At 48.2% G+C, this 19,069-nt stretch overlaps 1 protein-coding gene across 2 annotated transcripts; it reads right to left on the bottom strand.

Moving 5' to 3' along the window:
* Positions 1-161: 161 nt before the first annotated feature.
* LOC122393123 (focadhesin-like) lies at positions 162-14,186 on the bottom strand. 2 transcript variants are annotated; one of them, XM_043388795.1, is made up of 17 exons: positions 14,105-14,186; positions 12,179-12,263; positions 10,014-10,067; positions 9,547-9,704; positions 9,093-9,290; positions 8,526-8,697; positions 8,080-8,211; positions 6,752-6,908; positions 5,860-6,113; positions 5,296-5,571; positions 4,819-5,048; positions 4,329-4,529; positions 3,182-4,202; positions 2,141-2,349; positions 1,686-1,836; positions 879-1,052; positions 162-454 (listed from the first exon to the last, which is right to left on the bottom strand). In XM_043388795.1, the coding sequence occupies exons 2-17, from the start codon at positions 12,230-12,232 to the stop codon at positions 359-361; spliced, it is 3,537 nt and encodes a 1,178-aa protein (XP_043244730.1). In that variant the 5' UTR covers positions 12,233-12,263; positions 14,105-14,186; the 3' UTR covers positions 162-358. The 2 variants fall into 2 exon arrangements, with proteins under 2 accessions (XP_043244730.1, XP_043244728.1); XM_043388793.1 differs by lacking the exon at positions 14,105-14,186 and adding an exon at positions 13,534-13,551.
* Positions 14,187-19,069: the final 4,883 nt, after the last annotated feature.

The raw sequence follows: 19,069 nt of genomic DNA, 5'->3' as shown, positions 1-19,069 counted from the left end.
ATCGGAAGTAGAATCCCGCTCCTAGTCTACCGGCATGTCTACATCCGTTTGCGCGCCTCTGTCACAAAAGTTTTTCGCAAAAAGTCTTTGAACCAAGTGATGTGTAGCCAAGCCACAAGCGGCATAAAAAGTGACAAGCTAGCACAAATAAAACAATCGGAATCACATCACGAAACATATATTATCCATCAACAGTCCAGTCAGCCAACATAACCAACAATCAGATCACAGCAGTGGAAGCTTTCATAACGCCAAGCCACCCGGTTTCACCGTACGCTGAGGACCGTCATCGTTATGTCATAGTGCGCCAGACAGTCTCTGCCGCGCCAGGAACCGTCTCCACCGCGTCGCTTCAGTCTCAGGCGGCCGGCTGGAGCAGCGGCAGCAGCAGTGGCAGCCTCAGTCGGTCTGACACCGACGGCTCATCCTGCAGCCGCTGCAGCCAGCCGTACACCTGACGAGGTGGTAGGGAATAATAAGCGTCGTCAGGGGACGGAACGGGCACGGGGTGTTGGGTGTGCGGCAGAGAAGACCAGAAATTAGACCACGAATCGTAATAGTGTACGCGGTTACAAGATTACATCCGCTACCAGTGAAAAGGTGTCGCGACTTGCGCGGCAGAGATTACCATCATTAACTAATGACCGACTCTGTAAGTAACCATCGATCCGTAAGACGGAAAAAGTTTTATTTGGATCCATCAGGATCTTAAAGATCCTGAAAACATATGCCTGATCTTGTATTGCATATAAAAAGAATATCGCTGATGTTTAACTGGCATTCGTTACATTTGCACCCAAAATAACTGCAAATCACATAAAAAACTAACGAATCAAGCAAACACGTTGGTGCATAGCTCCCCGAGACCCCGCACTAACCTGTTTCAGTACGGGCCGCCACCGGGGCTGGCTGAGCAGCAGCCGGGCCGCGGCGGGGAACAGGCGCGTCCGCGCAGAGGCCGACGAGGCCAGAGAGGTGGGGGAGGAGGTGAGAGTCAACGGCGACCAGAGCAGCACGGCACAGGCCAGCACGTCGGCCAGCCAGCCCAGCACCTGCCGAGAGGGCAGGCGCGGTCAGGGTGCGCAGGCAACGGTGGACGATGACATAAAGTTGCAGCACATTACTGAACGCGTATTGCATACGTCATCTGGTGAACTGCCTTATGCAAGACACTTCCCAAAAGGTTTAAACAGACCTTCGGCACACAGAGAGCCATTTTCGTGTAAGAAGTCAGAGAGCCGTTCTCGTATAAACCGGGCCCAAATGCCCAAATTTGTGGCGGCTCGTAAGCTGAAATACCAATGACCAATAACCAATTCTCGTATAAGAGAGCCATTTTCATATGCATTATATCTGTTGTTGTTGTTGTGTTGTCCCCTCCATCTGCGGCAGAGCCGCAGTGTAGCTTCTCAGCTCTGGAGGGCCCTGAAGGCGGCCACCAGGGCCGCCACCGTGTCGCCGCGCCTGACCTCCTCCACCGTCGGCAGTATGTTGCCGACCGCCGGGATTATCTCGCTCGCATCAATCGCACGCACCAGCTTCGTACGTGCTTTTAATCTAAGCAATAGAAAATGTATTTCAAGAGTATCCTGCAAGCTGAAAGAGGCTGTTTCAGAGTCTAATTCAGCTCTAACAGACTTTCACAGCCGGTATAACAGCTCTAACAAGCACGCCGGCCGGCTGACCTGTCCTGGTTTGGCGGTGTCGCAGTCCACCCGGCCCGTCTGGACGGCCCGCAGCCTGAACAGCAGCTCCAGCAGCCAGTCGGGAGCAGAGGAGTGGCCGCAGCAGCCGGCCAGCGCGCGGCACACCTCCGACTCCACGTCCGCTCCCAGACTGGGGGTATACAGCGCACAGTGAGTCAGTGGGCGGCTGGGACGATGACGGAACGCACTAACAAATTTGGGTAACTTTGAGACTTGAGCGACAACAAACGTGGCTGGAGTCAAGGCAAAACGGAATGTGTTTCGCCGTACCGAAACCGGCCTGTCGAAGCAAACAACGGTAAAAGTGATAGGATAAAAAAATATTCGAGTTATGCGTGACCGACAAAAACAAAGGAAGGTATTTCGTAACACACTATCACAAATGGTTTCTCGAAACGAACTTCTCGCAAGTGAAAAGAATAATAAATACTGACCCAGCGCTGCCCGCAGCATCGATGATATCATTCATCCAGACCATGGGGCTGTCTCCCTCGCCCAGACAGGACATGTGGCTCCGCACGGCGGCCGCCACGACAAGTTTGGCCTTCTCGACTGACCACCAGAGGGACGGCGAGCTCAGCCGTTCCAGGTGAGACGTGGGCAGCTCCGAGATACCCTCCAGGAACGCCGTGAATACCTCCGTCTGTAAAGCCAGGTGACGGACGGAGAATTAGTTGATTGGAAAAAATAAACAGTGGAATCAATAGAAGAGCAGTAGCTAATACAATGCTACTTAACAGGGCGAGTGAGATTTCTACATCGCGGTAAATGAAGCAATAAGACAATTACGGCGCCAAAGAAATTGTATAAGGTTTACGTTAAGTACGAAAAATGATCCTCGTGGGTGACCACTAAGTGAAATAGTATTTTCACTGAAAACTTGGAGACACTTTGAGAAGGCTCCAAAACCAAAATTGATAGGTATAGTTCGTTTTTTTTCAAAAGGACGCTGGCTCAAAGTGCAATATCGAAGCTCTCACGTGAGTTTTGGCAGCTTCAGTGTCTGGCCAAGAATTTCTTACCGAAAAAATAATCGATTTCAAATTGTGCACGGTAAGTAGCTGGAAATTGTTTCTTAAAAATGAACATACTATGATGACGTCACTGGTGGCAGCAGGCACCCAAATGTCCGTGCGATGCGCCAAGTGTCAACGAATTTGGGTGAAACTTAGTTTTTTTTCACTGTTGCCGAGCATAATCGAGTAAGCGGTTCCGTCCATGATAGTTATAAGTTACATTGCAATACATGTTCGACAGCAGACGTCACCACTGTTCCCATATCTGGTTCCAAAATGCACATATGGAAATTATCGGGAAGAAATCACATGTTAAAATTAGTCGACGTTCGACTTTCTCAGGTTCAGTTTTTGCTCGTTTTGGCGGCTAAAACACGTGCTTGTTCGAAAAACATACTTGGAGCCAGCGTCCTTTTGAAAAAAAAAACGAACTATAGTTAGGAATTGTTGAGCACTAACCTGTTCCGGGTTGATGTCGTCGGCCATGGCCTCCATCACATGGCCGATGGTCGCCCGATTCGCCTCGTGTAGACGCTCGTCTTTGAGCGCCGTACGCAGCGCCGCCAGCACACGGCACGCCTCCGAACCAGAAGTTCCGAGGGTCGTCGATAGATGGTGCTGCACGAACGGCATGAGCACGGCGGGCGGCACGCCGCGTCCGATCATACCCAGGTGTTTGAGGAGGGCCTCGGTGACCTCCGGCGGACGGTTGTCACTCGGTGGGACGGCCATCAGAATCTTCAGCGAGTCGGCAGCTGAGGGGTGCGTGCAGCAATGGCGTGCCAGCGCCTCCACGCAGAGCGCCGCCACCGGCCCGCCGCGCTCCGCCAGCCGCAGAAGAAAGGAGAGATTTAGCGGCGGCAGCGCGTGGCCAAGATCAGCGGCCAGCGGCCACAGACAGGCGGCCAGCGCTGCCGGCGGGGCGGGCCCGGCCGCCAGCACAGCCTCCCCGCCCTCCGAGCCGCCGGCTGCCGTCTGCAGGTAGGCCACCAGAGCCCTGACGATACTCGCCGGCTCCAGGTAGGCCAGTGAGGAAGGCTCGCCGCCCTCCCTCCGCGCCTTTTCCTTGGCCGTGAAGTACACCCCGCGACCGATCAGCTTGATCTCGCAGCCCACCAGGCCGGTCAGCGTGTGACCATACTCCTCCATCAGCTCCGGGAGCAGGTGGGTCAGCAGGCGCGTGTAGCAGTCGCCCGGTACGTACGGCATCAGCTCCTCCGGCGAGCGCGCCGCGTCAGCCGGCGTGGCGATCAGCTTGGCCGGCACGACGAGTCCCACTTTGGCGGCGGCCGGCAGCATTCGCAGGGTAAAGGAGCCGGGTTTGTAGAAAGACAAAGCACGGAGTGCGGCGCGTACCACGGCAGGTGGCCGCTTACCAGTGACCTGCTGCCACAGAACGGTCGATACTTCCAGGGTGAAGGCTTCGTATTCCTCACTTGGCACGTGTAGCTGGGGTACCAGTGCTAGGAAGTCCATGTATCTGAAACATAAGCACGAAATGAAGTCAAATGACTAACTATGCATTCTAAAAACATTAAAACGACAGAGTTGTCATGACGGATTCGATTGAAAAAGTAATGACACTGGCTCCGGGCCCTTGACTCACCGTGCCAAGACGGGCGTCCGTCGTTCCTGTCTCAGTTTCGGTGCCAGGATGCGCCACGTGGTGCGTACATCGAGTACCTCTGCCTGACAGAGCGCTGAGATGCCGGTCAGTGCCAGACTGCAGGCAGCTCCACTCTCTGGCGTCGTCAGCTCGGTCAGCACCCGAGACAAAGCCGACAGCTGGTCCTTGCCGGACGTCGGGCTGGAAGACAGGGTGATGGGGGAGTTGGTGGGATAAAACACTACATCGGAGGTTATACTGAGCTGTTAATTTCAAAGGTGTAGTTAATATTGGAGCATAGAGCCATGAGGTATAGCAGAGAGGCCATTGACTATTGCTAACTCGCAAGCAGGCACGTTCGATTTACACCAACCGATGCCTTTTCGATATGCTGGTGACTACATGGGTACTTATCAATTACGACCAGTTTTGTGTATTAACAGTTAAAGAACGAAAAACATTAATCCAGCTACACGTCCTGAGCGCTCACCTATGTGTACAGATATCAGCGATGGCAGCCAGTCTGGCCAGGAGTAGGCGGGACGACTGGGCGGTCAGCGGGCCCTCCATCTTCAGCACGGAGAGCAGGTAGGGCAGGCAGCGCTCCTCGCGGCGCCACACGGCGGCCAAGAGACGGACGGCGTCGGCCGCCAGCGGGCCGCGGCCACCGTCAGACGTCACCAGTCCGGTGAGCAGCCGGACCAGGGGAGGCACCACAGCCTAAGGGCGGCACAAGGGCGTCAGGGGTCAGCGAGGACCGCGGGACTTATGCGTCGGTCTCGGGTGGTAGCAGTCGATTTGCCCGATATGGCGGCCCAGGAGACAAGGGACCGCTGAGTCCCCTCCCTGATAATTATACAGCGCAAACTTAAATGCGAAATAACCAAAGCAAAATCGTCCAAAGGCAACGAAGCAGTGCCAAATTCAGCATTCACTCATTCCACCGCTTAGTGACTGTTGCTCTCACCTTGCTGACAGCCAGCTCAGGGAGGGCGCGCAGCAGCGTCATAACCATCTCCGGGTCCGTCTCCACCTTCAGACGGTATATGATACAGTAGAAAAGCTCCACAGCGAGTCCAGGCCGCTGGCGCACAGCCGCCAGAGCAGCGCGCAGCGCCGCCCCGCGGACGGACGGCGAACTGCTAGTGCAGACGATCAGCGCCAGGGCTGCACGCTCAGAGAAGGCATCCGGCTCGGAGCGAGACAGCGTCACCTCCAGATGGTTCAGCCAGCTTCGCTGCAGCTGAAAGAGCAATGAGAGCCATCAGAGACATAACATAGGCAGAAAGCACAAGTGAAGACAGAATAAAAAAGGAAAAATAGAATGAGCGAGCCTACTGACAATAATCTGGTGGCGAGGCAGGATAAATTTATCTGCGAACAAAAAAAAAACATAACCCACCAAAGAGGGGTCAAAATTACCACACATCAAAAAGCGTACAAATTGAATCAAACACTTCGTTACAAAGCCACAAAACAAAGCAAGCGATCTCACATAACCCTAACCAAACTGAGTTTCAGACACTCATACCTCCTCGTTTGCGGCCAGTGTGTCGGCGAGCAGGGCGGCCCGGCAGAGGTCGGGACTGATATCGGCCACCGCCGGCCAGTAGGCGGCCTCCTGGAGCCGACCGGCAGCACCGCTCGGCCCGGCAGCCAGCAGAGCCAGCAGAGGCTCCACCAGCGACGTGAGACCGGGCAGCAGCGAGACGGCCCGCAGCAGCGGAGGGACCAGCAGCGCGGCCACGTGCGGGCTGTACCGGCCGCCCTCCAGCAGCCGGCACACTGCCGATTGGATAAGTGTGGTTAGTGTGTGGGATATAATTGGGATAATAGTAAAACTTTTCATATCAAAAATACACTTTTCATATTCAATGCCATATGAGCCCAAAATGGCGCCCAACGTGGGGCATATTACGAAAAAGATGCAATCCGTATGTGCTCCACGACGAGCAAAATCAAAACTCTCGCCGGATAAGCTACGGTATGCAATTGCAATGCTTCCACTCCGCTCGTTAAAAAAAAACTTAAGAGTGACGGTACTGCAACGTCAACATTCATCGTTCAAACGTAATTGATGCAGCCAATGTACACGAAAATCTGCGACGTGTTTGGAAAAAACGTGTATATTGAATACGTTAGATGCAAGTTCGCGCTTGCACCTTGAAATGCCCCTCCAGGCACCAACCTCGCCGATCGTGGTCAATTTAGTAATGGGGAAGATAGTTGTGCCTTAGCTGTCAATGTCTTGCGTTTCAAGAGCTTCTCTAAGAATCGCCTCTATCGCGGAAAAATATACTTCCTAAAGACAAGATTAACGAAGCAAGTGTGTAAGCAAAAATAACTTTTGTGAAGGTGAATGATCTACCTAGATCTACCAGAGCAGACGAAGGACCTAGTGAAGCGGATTACACTACACTCACCTGCACCAATCAGCTTCCCGTCTCTGATGGACAGTGCCGAGGACCGAGCGATGGTGTCTGAGAGCAGCACCAGTTCCACGTCTCCACTCACACCGAGCTCCAGGAGTCTGGTGACCTCGGACAGTGCCGGCGAGACGTCACATAAGCCCTCGGAGACCTGTGCATGACACAAGGGTCAGGTCAACGGCTGTAGAACGCAGAAAGGTAGTGCACCGGTAGATGGCTGGAGGCAAATGGATAGATACGCCAAGTTAACCCTATTAGTGGCAGGGGGAGGTTGTTTTCATCCACCCCTCAGGTTTTTCGGGAATATCTCCGAAACCGCTGAAGCTACGATGCTGAAATTTTCTGACTTTTCCTAAAACTAAATTGGGCACATTCCCTGAAAATTTCAAGTTCATAACTTTACCAGGGGCGGCTCCAGAGCACTGGGAATTGGGGGATCCTATTCGTGAAGCGAGTCATTTGGGCGAAGATCACGATGCTGATGTATTATAACTGTATGCACCAGTTTTACGAACAGTGAATGAAAGGTATCATGTGATAACATATACAAAGTTATTGTGCATCCTCTTTTAACACGTTTTTGCTATAATAGGCGGATCCAGGCGTCCAAAAAGGGGGGTTATGTTTTACCTCCCAACATAGGTGCCCTGACACCGCCTATGCATGACCAATACAATTGTAGTCGTTCTCTCATAAGAAAATTGTAACATAACAAGACCATTACCACCCTTTTTAGAAACAGTACCAACAAAAATCTTATTTACTATACTTTTTGTGTACCCCCAATCTCAATGATCTGTATCCTCCTATGATTTTTGAAAATGCATATTTTTAGGATCCATGTGAATTCCTGGTTCATTCTCTATCGATCGGCAAAAGTTGCGTTAAAATTGGTTCAGAAACCTGGCCGTGATAAACAGTCTAAAATGTATCTGCAATTTGCCCCTTTTTACCCCCCTCTACCCCCCTATTGACATTTTTTCAATCTTTATTTTTTTAGAAATGTAGATCACGTTGAGCGAAATCGAATGCCGTTTGAATTTTGAAAATCGGCCCGTTAGATCTCGAGATATCAGGGGGGGGGTCGTAAACAGCCCCCCCTGCCACTAATAGGGGTAGCCAGGAGCCTGCCACTAATAGGGTTAACTATCAAGTCAAACACGGGGTGATTGATCAAAACATTACTGTTTTTAGGATCTTGACATCTAGCTACCAAAGGCACCACCTTAAGTTTAAGCCGTGTGCATGATCATTTACGTTTACCTGCAAGAATAATTGAGGGAACTTAAGAAATCTACGTACTTATAAGCTATTCATCTCACCTGCAGCTGCAGACAGTGAACAGTGAGCGGCGTCAGCGAGCGGAGCAGCGCTCGGTCGTTGATCTCCTCGGCAAACTCCACCAGTCTGCGACAGAGCGGGGGTAGTTCCCAGCACAGCTGAGCGGGCGGCACCTGGCGGGGGAAGATTAGACGTCAGGCTGAACACTGCGGCGAGCTTAACACAAAATAGGAATGGATTAAGTACGAAATTTACTAACACCACACCATAGTTCGTTAGAACAGTGGTTTGCAACATCAGACAAGTGTCTATCCACATGGCCAAGGCGCTCCTAGAAGACGATATAACAGGGCGATCAAGACAATGCAAAACAATTTTTAAAATATTGCTCGACTTCAGTCAAATATGAAAAATACTGAAACCAAAAGGCATAACAAGGACCGAATGACATCCAGTCACGTCTCAGCACCGATATCTGCGGACCGACCTGGACCCTGGAGAGCAGCTGCAGCGCCCGGTGGATGGGCAGCGGGGTGCGACTGAGGCGCGCCTGGCGACACAGGGCAGACACCAGCCGGGCACGGAGATGGGATGGCGTCTGCGGACCGCAACACGCCCACAGAAACGGCGTGACGTACTCCAGCGCCACGCCGCAGTACCTGCCACAGTGGTGGGAAAATGACAGGTGCTAGTGACTTAACATTTGTAATATACGTATTATTCATTTAGGTAAGTACTTAGCATATTTTCAGGCACAAGTTTACGTGATCATTTTGGCCTTTACTAGCGAGCACTTGCTCATAATTTGGTAATCACTTACGATTTATGTGATCTATGCACTTACTTAGAACATATATACCCAAAACATAGCCAAACACGCTTCCTTATGACTGTTATCAAGCATCCTCTGTACGATTATCAGACTACTTACAAACACAAGCAAACATATACTTCCGGTGTTTTGTATGCCTTTTGAACTGAGCAGTGAGGTCATATCCGTATTTCCCCACCCCATTCTCTGAATCACACACGGAGCACTGATCAGTTTACTTACTGTGGACTGTCATCAGCCAGCAGCAGCCTCTCCAGCTCCGCACCAACCTGGTGGCTGTGCTGAGGCAGCGCGCGCAGCAGCGTCACGTGCGGGTGCTGAGCTGAACTTAGAGACGGGAGGGCCTTCTGGCCGCCCGCAGCTGCCTGCAGGGCTGTCTGCAGCAGCTCTGTCACCAGCCACACCAGAGCATCACCGCAGCTGTAACGTACACCACAGCATCTGCGTCACCGCAGTCCGCAGCTGTAACGTACATAAACCAGAGGGAGAACATGACAGCTGTAACGCACAATTGTTTCACAGTTCACTTTCCTTAGCACCTGGTGTTTCGCCTCCATGACTGTCTAGCGTCTCGCCTTCCATGTGTGCTGGTGCCTCGCTTTCCGCTTCCTCTCGTCTCCCCTACCTCACCCTCCCTGTATTTTACGACTCGCCTCCCTGGAGCCCCATGTCTCACCTGCCTCCCACTGCCACCGAGGAGAGGGCTGACCGCAGAGCGTCCGCCAGTGGCACGGTGCCCTCGACCACGAGCAGCGCCACACCCCGAGCGGCGAGCCGACCGGTCGACGGACGGCTGCCGGTCAGCAGGGCAGTCAGCTCCCGGAACTCGGCTGCCTGCCAAACGGCAAAAGAAAGTACCACAACTGCACGCACATCTTGAAAAGAGGACCACTGGTATGGGTTGAGTATCCATACTGATAAGACTTAACTGAAGAATGTCGGGATTTGAAGATTAATAATCAATTAGCTAGGTACCTGCAATTCGATTAGATTTGTTCCCACATAATCAAGGCTGGTATTCTGTTTATAACTCAAGTGAGAACAAATCATTCACCCACTAGTCTCATACTTAACAGCAAACATACAAACAGATTTATGCTACCGTCGCTTATTACCAATGCTGCCACAGCCGGTCCTTCTTACCTCAGAAGCTCCAAGGCCAGCCTTTTTCAGCTTTTCGCACACTTTTAAGATTCCCTGATGGACAGAAACAATTTTATAATACAATACATGACAATACAGTTAACAAACATAGTTGCATTAGTACTTCACGTGACTTTGTAAAATATATCAAAATAGGTTATGTTTGAGAAAAATACAATAACTTCCTACAGCATATCATAATGTTTTGATAGAATGATTTTGTTTGATCTAATTTTCAACATATTCTCGTGAGTACCCATTCGAGTGGAAGGTATTATCATCAATCATCATTTTGCCCTCATCAGGTGAAAATGACCACACAAAAAAGTGTTAGCAGTAACTTGGTGACAATAAGAGCCACTCATGCTTTAAAACCAATTAACCCGCGTCCCGTGGGGGGTCCAAAACGCCCCCCCCCCTTGTCCTTTTCGTCGATATCTCCTAAGCGGCTGGAGATATCGCCACCAAACTTTCAGGACCCCTCCGGGCATCAATTTTACACAGTGACCAAAAAAAAAAAAAAAAATCCAGAGGCTATCATAGGTGGGCCACAAATGACGTCAGAATGACGTCATGTTCTGCCATTTTCGACCGAAAAAAGACCTTCGCGAGAAGAGCTGTCAGGCCTACAGCTTTGAAGATACAGAAAAATGATCAAGACATAAAAGGTGTAGAATTGACATGGCTATAAAACTGCTATCTCGGATTTTTGAACATTTTGAGTTTTGACCCCGAAAGGTCAAAAAAGCATTTATTTTGGATAAATTAGCCAAAAAATCCAAAAAGTTTTTTGAGTTTCAAAAAAACGGAATATGTATATGTGATATAGTTCGTTTTTCTTAAGTTTGCCCCTCACTGTAAACGTCTTTTTGAACATAGCACGAGAATTGCTAGCTGAATTATTGAGAAAATTGGTTGGCGCACATTGTATTGGAGATATGAATTATATTTTCAAAATAAGTTTTGAACACCGACGATGTAACGTTAATGTTAAACGCCGTGCAATTTATTAATTATTTCAGACATAATTCCTGAGAAGTCATCTATCACTGTGGAGCTGTAGGTATGGGCAAATACGAGCTATGAGTCTGTGAAATCGTAAACAAATTTGATGTAATTGATCGTCTGTGAAATCTGGTAAAATCAATGTGGGCCAACCAGTTTTCTCAGTAACTCAGCTACCAATTCTCGTGCTATGTTCAAAAGACGTTTACAGTGAGGGGCAAACTTAAGAAAAACGAACTATAGTACCTACCGTCGTCTAGCTACATACCAAATTTCAGATCGATATCACGTTTTTTGGCCAAGTTATAGCGAAGAAACTGTTAAAAAATGATGACGTCAAATTTTCAACTTAAATTTTGGCAATTCTAGACTACGTAGGACAAAACAAAGACCACCATTAGACTCCCCGTGACGAGCTGCATCGAATCGATACCTACCCATTTTATGCAAAAATATCAACTTTGAAATTTGACCTTATTTGACCTGACCTTGGCCTGACCTTCACCAAAACGTGACCTAAGCTGGCCCCAAAGGCCGCCTGACCCACATAATCGCATTTTTCGTGTAAAATGGACCATAAAACATGCATCACACGACACTTCCTTATTGTGACCCCCCCCCAGTGACCTGACCTCTGTGACCTGACCTGGTATCAGTGACCTCAGATAGCAAAGTATGTGTTTGATGAACAATGTACCATCGATGGTTTTCAATAACTTACCAATTTACTCCATTTCACAACACATTTCTTGAAATGCCTGTGAACGGTGAAAATCCGACCTTTGACCTGACGTGTGACGTCATCAGTTTAACCTAGGTCAATGAAATTTGGTCACAAGGTAGTTTCCCGGTGGGGCTATCGAACGCCGTTTGAATTTTGAAAATCGGCCGGTAAATTTCCGAGATCTTAGGGGGGCCGAAACCCCCCCCCCCCTACGGATGGTAGGGTCCGGCGATAGCCCTACGGGGCGGCGCGGGTTAAAAGAGATTAGGCCTAACATAGACCTAACATAGCCTAACATAAAGGATTCTGATCAGCCTGAAAACGATGAGAACCATGTTCATTGTTCAGCTTAGCTATCTCTTGTTGTCTGCAGTCTGCACATCATCCCTTTGAAAATAAAAGGAAATACCTACAATGTTTGTACTCTGACACTTACCTCTTCTTGCACCCATTCATCATTTGATTCTAAACAAAATGTTATTTCTTCCATACTTTCTTCAGTTAAAAAAAAATCAAAGGACCTGTGAAATCAAAGGTGAGAAATTGTAAGCAACAATGCTGATTTCATACTCAAATTCATACAATGAAAAACTTAAGTGTCCATTCCAATTATTTGAGCTTTGAAGTCCAATAGGTAAGTCAAGAAGCATTTTGAATCCCTATCTACTACCTAGGCTTGATCTTTGCAATTGTTATAAGAAATATCGTCCACTGTCCATGCAAAATTTATCGTTTTTTACACATATTACAACACAAATGTAAATCACCTCACATATTGGAAATTGGTGACTGGTGAAAACTGAAAAGGTGGAGTACATGGATAGATTCTCTCAATAGTTCTCTATTTTTATCATTAGGTTACAAAAACATTCTGAGTGAAAAATATTGTGATGGTTTGAAAAACTAGCTTTTATTGCACATTAAATATGAAGTGAATTGCATCCAATGTGGAGGCACATGTCTAATGTAGACAATTGTATGAAAAAACAAGTTTTCTTCAAACTCACACAAACTTGCATGAATTGCATTGAGTCACATTGCCATCATTAGTAAGTTCAATCATTTTATTTTTGTAATTGTTACCATTTACAATGATTGTTTGCATAAATCATTGTGAATTTACAAGTTATTCAGATAGGGTTTTCATGATATCACTGACCATTTCAGATGGTGGTAATGACTTATTAATTGAAGCATGGGAGCAGGCACAGTTACCAGATGAAACTAGTAGCATGCATTCAGGCAGGGCTGGACAAGGCCCAGCTATATAGGGGTAGGTAATCGTAAAGCATGCGTCACACTAGTGAGTACTCAACTGAAGGTACTGTGACGGTGACTGGTGACAGGCTGCGTGCTAATGCTCATCATTCCGTAGGTTATTCATGGCAAGATAAAATGTCAATTTGAATTCATAGGTTAACTGAAACACAGCCTCCCTTGCTTCATGACACACAATTTGTCGATCTGTTCTGCATTGGTCTTCATTTAAACAGCTTTCTATATAGGTACTGTGATTCAAGCCATGTAGGTACATACTCTCCCAAGATTCTTAGCACCAGGGTATTTATCGCCTTGCTTAGCACCAATCAAGGGGCACCAAATAATAAAACTTAGCACAATATTGATACCAGGGGATTGATATTGTCATTCATTCACATATACCCGCATGTGGCACTGTCACTACCTTGAACCAGACCTACCACTGGCACTGCACATGTACACAAAATAAGGTCTTGCATAACTTGCAATGTAGCATAAATATTGTCAGAATTACCGTACCGTACCTAGTACCTACTGTAATGTAGATCAATATGTCAATGTACAGGGTGATTTTTTTTAACTGTTAAAAAGTAAATGTCAATGGTGGTCCCTAAATCGAAAAATCTCTTACAAAAAAGCAATGCACGTGATAGATAAATCTGGGACATTTTGTATGGTGTCATGATTTGTTCCTTTTAACCGAAGGCCTCGGCCCCAATGGAGCCTGAAAATGTCCCACCAATCGGGCACGCATGGTCCACCGCCGTTCAGTAAGGAACGGTACAAAACGATGATTTTGAAGCATTGAGGCAGTTCGAGGCATACGATCATCGAGGAGACACCCCAGAAAGACGTTAAATAATGCACGAACAAGCTTGTAGTCATAAATAACCTTCAAACGGTTCATTTGGCGTATGTGCAGCCTCTGAAGAATCAGTCTTCAGGGCGAAAGAAAAACAACAAATCAGACACCACCAGGGCTGCCAGTATCGAAATCCTCGACCTGCCCTTAATAGACTTCTAGTTTTTGGACCCAGCTATGGCAGATATAACAAGAAAACATTGGAAATATCTGGCGGAGCTGAAAATGGATGATAGGAACCTTTTCAGTCCGCCTAATGAGTATGTGAGTCCATGGTGCCGTTCAACACGTGCTCAGGCGGGCTGATTCGTGTTGGTGAGAGAGGGGGCAAGGCCCTAAATACAAGGTTGCACGGACTAATTTCTACTAAACCTACCAGAATATAGTTTCACGGTTAAATATTTAAATAATTAATCAATCAAAACTTCTTCATTATTATCTCGTAATCATTTATAAGCAATTTTATAAATATACTTTTAATTTGCTTGCCATTTACGGACAAAATAACTTTCTAGTATTGGGTCAACATAGTGGTGTAGCAGTAGGAACCATATCTGGCAAAACCCCAATGCCTACATACAGCAGAAAAGCAGCCACCAGGTGTCGCCACAGTCGCCCCACAGATGTCGCGCGCGTCGCTTATCGCCACACTACCGATTTCCATAAGGACGCATATGTACGGATATGTAAGGGAAAGTCGCCCTTAAGGATTACGCTTACATTCTTTGCTTATAAGGTCGATGTTTGGAAATTGGAAGGGGCTCGGTTATTTTCGACCACGGATATGGCTTTATCACATGATGAGGAACATGCTGATAAGCGTTTGATGTGTCATAACAGCACCCAAGTATTTTTAATCATTTTTCAAAAATAGCCGTTCTGCCGTATCTTTCAGTGCAAGGTGCCGTCGGTCATCCCCGACGTTACGTCACGCCGGGGATTGCCAGATTTTCCTACTAGACTTCAACGCCCCCTGAGAGGGGGCAACTTCAAGCACAAGTAAAATACACGATGGACGCTCCTTCACATCGTGTCTGCATGAAATCAAAATGTCCCAGCATGCTTGTCATCCTGGTATATAATTTTGCAATATATATTTGTATTTTAATGCCCCTAGACCTCATTACTTTTTAACAAGTAAAAAAAAAAATCACCCTGTAGGTATACCACACGTTTTGGCCACGGTCACGGTATATAGAGAACTGGCCACGGTCTTCGCTATGCCGGCTAGGCCTGATTGTTCAATTGTTTATTTAATTTAGTGGCCTCAGCTCCATCTTCAATAACGTCATTACTGCGCAATGTTCGCTCGGACTATTTGCTTCCATATTTGCTTCCAACTATAAAGGGAAAACTTCTATGAGGGCAGTGTAAAACTTTATAATGCCTTCACATGACCGCTGCACTGATTTCTTTGATCCATTTCTTGCCCTAGCCCGCTCTCACCTATCCTCCGTCAGGAATCAGAAAGCACAAACCCTTTTCCTCTGCACCTCAGACCTTGTTCGAGCTCGGCGACCACCTTCATTATCATTCGACAATCGACTATGAGCAGAGGTGGAGCAGAGGTTTCTTATAGGTATCTTGGAGCAGAGCTTCTCAGGCCTTAAAGGTGCTTAAAAGGCACCGGGCATGCTCATATGACCTTGACAATATCACTCGGCAGTCGCCAACCATTATCCATTGACAAACATGAACACTTACATATACACATTTTGCCACATTTCTGCTCGCAAAAGTCTGGAAACGCACGGAAAATGATCGCTGACACATAGGTACGCCGACGCCTAGCCCTCCCCCGTAGGTATTGGTGCTTTGCCAGCCGCGAACTTGGACCCCCCCCCCCCCTCCCACCCGTTGCCGTTTGGCCCCTGATCGAGCTAGAGCTTCGCACAAAAACGAGCGTGCTGCCCGTGACGAGAGGATGCTGATGATACCCAATTTCCGGGTCCTTGGTCATTGGTTGTCGGTTGACGTTCCAGGTCAGCCGTCAAGACCTAAAAGTCGGGAAAATCGGGACCTGTTAGAACGTAGTTAAGTGTGGCAGCTTAAGCTATAGGGTTTTTCGGGTTACTGATCACCAATGTCATGTTAGTTTTGACCACAGATGATGTCTTCATGCATTTAGGCCATGTCGGGTCAGGTCAGGTCAACCAGTAAGCTAGCGGGTATTCGTACATACCTAGTACCTACCTAGTGTCAACCGCCGTTGGCAGCTTCGTAACATGTTACGTAGGCAAATGTTCAAATAGTTGCTCAATTCAAATTCAACTAAAAAACTAGCCTAGAAAGTAGAAACATGTTAACCCTCGCCCGCACATGGGGGGGTGGTTGCCACCCCCCCCCCCCCAGGTAGTCTTTCTGCTCTGCACTCAACAATTTTAGAGCTAGAAGGCTGATGTTTCGTATAGCTGCTCCTCTATCCTTTCTTGATGTCCACTGAAAATTTCAAGTTTCTGTGATTGTTGGTTTCGGAGATATGACCTTGTTTTTCAGGTCATGTCATGACCCAAATGGCCATTCTCAACATCTTGCGTTTGCCATGGGCCTTGTGAGCTTTTGACACCCTGATTTCGGCCTTTTTTGCCAGTCTTACCTCCCACCTATCATGGAACATGTTGTTCGACGATGTACAGGGGTCAAGGTCAGGGTCAAGGTCAACCAAGGTCATCTAAGCTAATTGCGTTTTAGGCAAGCTGAATTTACTTTTGTGAAGTTTTTTGACTGCATTTTTGGTAAAAGCTTCTCAGAACATGATTTCATGTAATATGGACCCAAAAACAATCGGTGCACACATCAGTATACATGTTACGGCCCGTTTGAAAACCCGGTCCGTATTAATACTGCCCGGCCCGTATTAATACTGACCGGAGGCCTGGCCCGTATTAATACGGCCCCCGGTCAGCATTAATGCGGACTGCCTCGCGGTCGGCATTAATACGGGCCGGGCAGCATTAATACAGGCCACTTTTTTCCTCGCGGCCATATCAAGACTTGGGCCATGTCAAAACTAGCCAACTACAGTCCTATTTCTGTTACGGACTAACTACAGTCCTGTAATTAGTCCTATTTCATGTCTTGGCAAATGCTCCGTAGGCCTGCAGTGACCCAAGGTCACCCCCTGAGGTGACCTTGGGTGAGGTGTTAGATCTGCTCATATTCTCCTAGGCAACATCTAGATGAATACCGCTAGTTGTCTTTACGGAATCATGAAATGTCTTCGTTTGTTTTCTCTACATGATATTTTGAACTGTTTTGATTACGGAGCGAGCGAAGCGAGCGTAGTCTTTCCTTAGATTAACGGAAACTAGAATACAGGTTTACGCGATAACTGTACGTTTGGATAGATATGGTTGATGGGGCCATTAGTTGGGTTGTCAAAACTTGAATGTTTATATAAGTAGGGTGGTGTTTGTTAGTTACTTCTCTTAATTGTATAGTAGGTAGGGATGGCTTTTCGAGGAGCACTACGAATCCAAAGGTTTGGACATTGAATTATTAAAAAAAAACACGCCCTCCCGTCGCCAACCGCAAACGCCGCAAAAATAAAAACGACCGCCTCCAACCGCAAACAACACCGCAAACGCCGCAAAAAAAAACGCCCGCATCGCGCGCCCGCCCGCCGCCAACCGCAAACGCCGCAAAAAATAAAAACCGCCCGCATCGCACGCCCGCCCGCCGCCAACCACAAACGCCGCAAAAAATAAAAACCGCCCGCATCGCACGCCCGCCCGCCGCCAACCACAAACGCCGCAAAAAATAAAAACCGCCCGCCCACCGCCGCCAACCGCAAACGCCTCGAAAAAAATGAAAACCGCCCGCATCGTGCGCCCGCCGCCAACCGCAAACGCCGCAAAAGTAAAAACGACCGCCTCCAACCGCAAACAACACCGCAAACGCCGCAAAAAATAAAAACCGCCCGCATCGCGCGCCCGCCCGCCGCCAACCGCAAACGCCGCAAAAAATAAAAACCGCCCGCATCGCACGCACGCCCGCCGCCAACCACAAACGCCGCAAAAAATAAAAACCGCCCGCATCGCACGCCCGCCCGCCGCCAACTACAAACGCCGCAAAAGATGAAAACCGCGCGCCCGACCGCCGCCAACCGCAAACGCCTCGAAAAAATGAAAACCGCCCGCATCGTGCGCCCGCCCGCCCGCCGCCAACCGCAAACGCCACAAAAAAATGAAAATCGCCCGCATCGCCCACCCGCCAATCGGGTACCTACGCCGCAAAAAAGCGCTATTCTACCCATATACATGTCCTACCCTACCTATCCCTACCTACACCATACCAATACCCTACTCATGGGCTCTATTCCCACCTTACTCTAGTGCATTCCTATAACCACCAGTAAGTCGTAACATAACATACCTACGTTCTTAACATGAGCACTGTAAACTACTCTAATTGTATTCTATCACATTCGTTTGTTCAATATCATGGATATTATTAATGCTGTAAATGGTGAAAGGTTGTTCTCTTGAAGATTGCCAGGTAGGTAATCGAGTGCGCATACCTACCCAATAAGTGCGGCTCGCATAGCCGCCCAAACATTCCTTTTTACTCGCTAGATGGCAGGAGCGTCAAGCGCCTGAATGGACGCTGTGCCGCAAAGCCGCGTCTGCCGTATCACCGCCTGAATGCACACTGTACCGCAATACTGTCTCTGGGGCATATGCACACATACAGATGGACACGTTTGTTTTGAAATTATTTTTGTTTTAAGTGTGACCAGATTTACCCCCGAGAAACTGATCCTGGATACGCCTCTAGCTAAGGAAAAGTCGCCAAATTTCGAACCCCTAAGGCGATTTTCCATCGACAGAAAAAATACTACAGGTGGGGCCGATGCCCCCCCCCCCCACCAGTAATAGGGTTGATCGATAATAATGTCTGATACTATGAAAAGTAGGAATAGCTATAAGCAATTAATGTAACCCTAGCTGATAGCTGCTAAGAAACACACTGAACCTAATCGCACCAAACCTGCACCAAATTTGTTCTTACCAGATGGCCGTCGTGAACCGGCTACTATCCATTGCGTGGCCACCCCACCTTTCCTGTTTCGCGCTAGATGGCAGAGCCATCAAACGCCTGATTGCATACTGTACCGCAATGACGGTGCTGGCGAATAAAGCCGCCTGAGTGCATACTGTACGGCAATGCCGTGTTGGAAGTTGGTTCGCTACTCTTAAATGAAAA

The sequence above is a fragment of the Amphibalanus amphitrite genome, unplaced genomic scaffold (assembly GCF_019059575.1).
Source record: "Amphibalanus amphitrite isolate SeventyFive unplaced genomic scaffold, NRLGWU_Aamphi_draft 000516F_arrow, whole genome shotgun sequence".
Taxonomy (NCBI): domain Eukaryota; kingdom Metazoa; phylum Arthropoda; class Thecostraca; order Balanomorpha; family Balanidae; genus Amphibalanus; species Amphibalanus amphitrite.
The sequence above is the reverse complement of the archived record's forward strand: the minus strand, read 5'-3'. Positions and strand labels throughout refer to the sequence as shown.